The sequence below is a fragment of the Procambarus clarkii genome, chromosome 88 (assembly GCF_040958095.1).
Source record: "Procambarus clarkii isolate CNS0578487 chromosome 88, FALCON_Pclarkii_2.0, whole genome shotgun sequence".
In the NCBI taxonomy this organism is placed as follows: domain Eukaryota; kingdom Metazoa; phylum Arthropoda; class Malacostraca; order Decapoda; family Cambaridae; genus Procambarus; species Procambarus clarkii.
Window position 1 is genome coordinate 18,260,147 of NC_091237.1, and position 2,500 is coordinate 18,262,646.

At 38.3% G+C, this 2,500-nt stretch overlaps 1 protein-coding gene across 1 annotated transcript; it reads left to right on the plus strand.

The window, feature by feature from the left end:
• The first annotated feature begins 1,412 nt into the window (after positions 1–1,412).
• LOC138359072 (axoneme-associated protein mst101(1)-like) lies at positions 1,413–2,333 on the plus strand. Its single transcript, XM_069317772.1, has one exon. The coding sequence runs from the start codon at positions 1,413–1,415 to the stop codon at positions 2,331–2,333; it is 921 nt and encodes a 306-aa protein (XP_069173873.1).
• The last annotated feature ends 167 nt before the right edge of the window (positions 2,334–2,500 follow it).

Below are 2,500 nucleotides of genomic sequence, written 5' to 3' on the forward strand. Positions count from 1 at the left end.
CATCAATCACCACCAACAACAGGAGACACACCCTCATCAATCACCACCAACAACAGGAGACACACCCACACATCAATCACCACCAACAACAGGAGACACACCCCCACATCAATCACCACCAACAACAGGAGACACACCCACATCAATCACCACCAACAACAGGAGACACACCCCCACATCAATCACCACCAACCACCATCTTCTTTTATGAGCAATCTTGAAAATGATCTCTAAATACCTTTTTAATTAAAGAAAAATACACCATCAGCAGTAAACTTTTGTATACTCAACCCAGTATACAAAAATATATTGTAAACTTTTAAAACACATTCACTGGCAAAAGATATCATGAATAAAAAATTCATACATGATAACATATTTTCTGAAAATTACATCCCTATATGATAATATATTCTCTAAATAATAAATTCATATATATGATAACATATTGAATATAAAATCCATATATAACACATATCCAGAATTTAATTCAAGGATAATTTTGAAATTTCTTCACAATATAATCCCAAACTAATTCCATATTTTAATAGCATCGTAATGTTATATTTCAGGATTATTATAATCGCATAAAAATTCTAAATTTTTGGTGAATACTAAATATCTTCTGCAAGTGTCTCATTTCATCATAATAAAATTCAGTAATATTGCTTCAGCCCCCCCCCCCCACCTCAAATAATTATTTCGCATATATTGTTCCATTTCTTCAGAATAACCTCATCATATAATGCAAAATGGCGAGTCTATGTATGGAGACTTTTGACCCTATGTATGGAGACTTTTGTCCCTATGTATGGAGACTTTTGACCCTATATATGGAGACTTTTGACCCTATGTATGGAGACTTTTGACCCTATGTATGGAGACTTTTGACCCTATGTATGGAGATTTTTGAACCTATGTATGGAGACTTTTGTCCCTATGTATGGAGATTTTTGAACCTATGTATGGAGACTTTTGTCCCTATGTATGGAGACTTTTGACCCTATGTATGGAGACTATTGTCCCTATGTATGGAGACTTTTGAACCTACTTATGGAGACTTTTGACCCTATGTATGTATAGACTTTTGACCCTATGTATGTATAGACTTTTGACCCTATGTATGTATAGACTTTGAACCTATGTATATAGACTTTCCCTTCCGCCCCCTATCACAGAAAAAGTATTATTACGAAGCACGCTAACTGCTGAACAAGTCTATGGGAAACACAACAAATATGTGAGAGTTCATGAAAATTCCACGGAATTTTCTCTATAAATGTCTCTATAAATGTCGATATTTCTTAAAGCATTTCACTCAGGTCAACACCGACTGACCTATGACACTCCCAGACCCTATATGATTCATCTTGGAAAGTTGGGTGAAAATTTAAGAAACTGTATGAGACAGTATGTACGAGAAATTTTGTAAGAGAAAGTATGTAAAGGAAAGTATGTACGAAAAAGTATGCCAGAGGGAATATAAGAGAAAGTATGCAACAGGAAACACACAGCAAGAGAAAGTATGCAACAGGAAACACACAGCAAGAGAAAGTATGCAACAGGAAGCACACAAGAGAAAGTATGCAACAGGAAGCACACAGCAAGAGAAAGTACGCAACAGGAAGCACACAGCAAGAGAAAGTACGCAACAGGAAGCACACAACAAGAGAAAGTATGCAACAGGAAGCACACAGCAAGAGAAAGTACGCAACAGGAAGCACACAACAAGAGAAAGTATGCAACAGGAAGCACACAGTAAGAGAAAGTATGCAACAGGAAGCACACAGCAAGAGAAAGTACGCAACAGGAAGCACACAGCAAGAGAAAGTACGCAACAGGAAGCACACAACAAGAGAAAGTATACAACAGGAAGCACACAGCAAGAGAAAGTACGCAACAGGAAGCACACAGCAAGAGAAAGTACGCAACAGGAAGCACACAGCAAGAGAAAGTATACAACAGGAAGCACACAGCAAGAGAAAGTACGCAACAGGAAACACACAGCAAGAGAAAGTACGCAACAGGAAACACACAGCAAGAGAAAGTACGCAACAGGAAACACACAGCAAGAGAAAGTACGCAACAGGAAACACACAGCAAGAGAAAGTACGCAACAGGAAACACACAGCAAGAGAAAGTACGCAACAGGAAACACACAGCAAGAGAAAGTACGCAAGAGCAAAAAGAGGCCCTCAGCTCGTCAGTTCAGGGAATCAAGAGCCACAGAAGTTCAAGAAAAGACCACACCCAAAAATGGTCATTGCATCAAGAACTCTGCAACAGGCGAAGCTTACTTAGATGCACAAGAGTTCCGATTGCAATTCTCATGAAAACGTTATACATGACAGTATATACATACAGAGTGTATGGTATACATTAACTCTCGCATACACACCTACAAAATACGATCCTCGTTTTGGTAAGGTATATATCTCTCTCAAGAGATATACCTGATATTATCAGGGGCAGAAAGCTTGCGAAAGGGAAAAAAATGGCC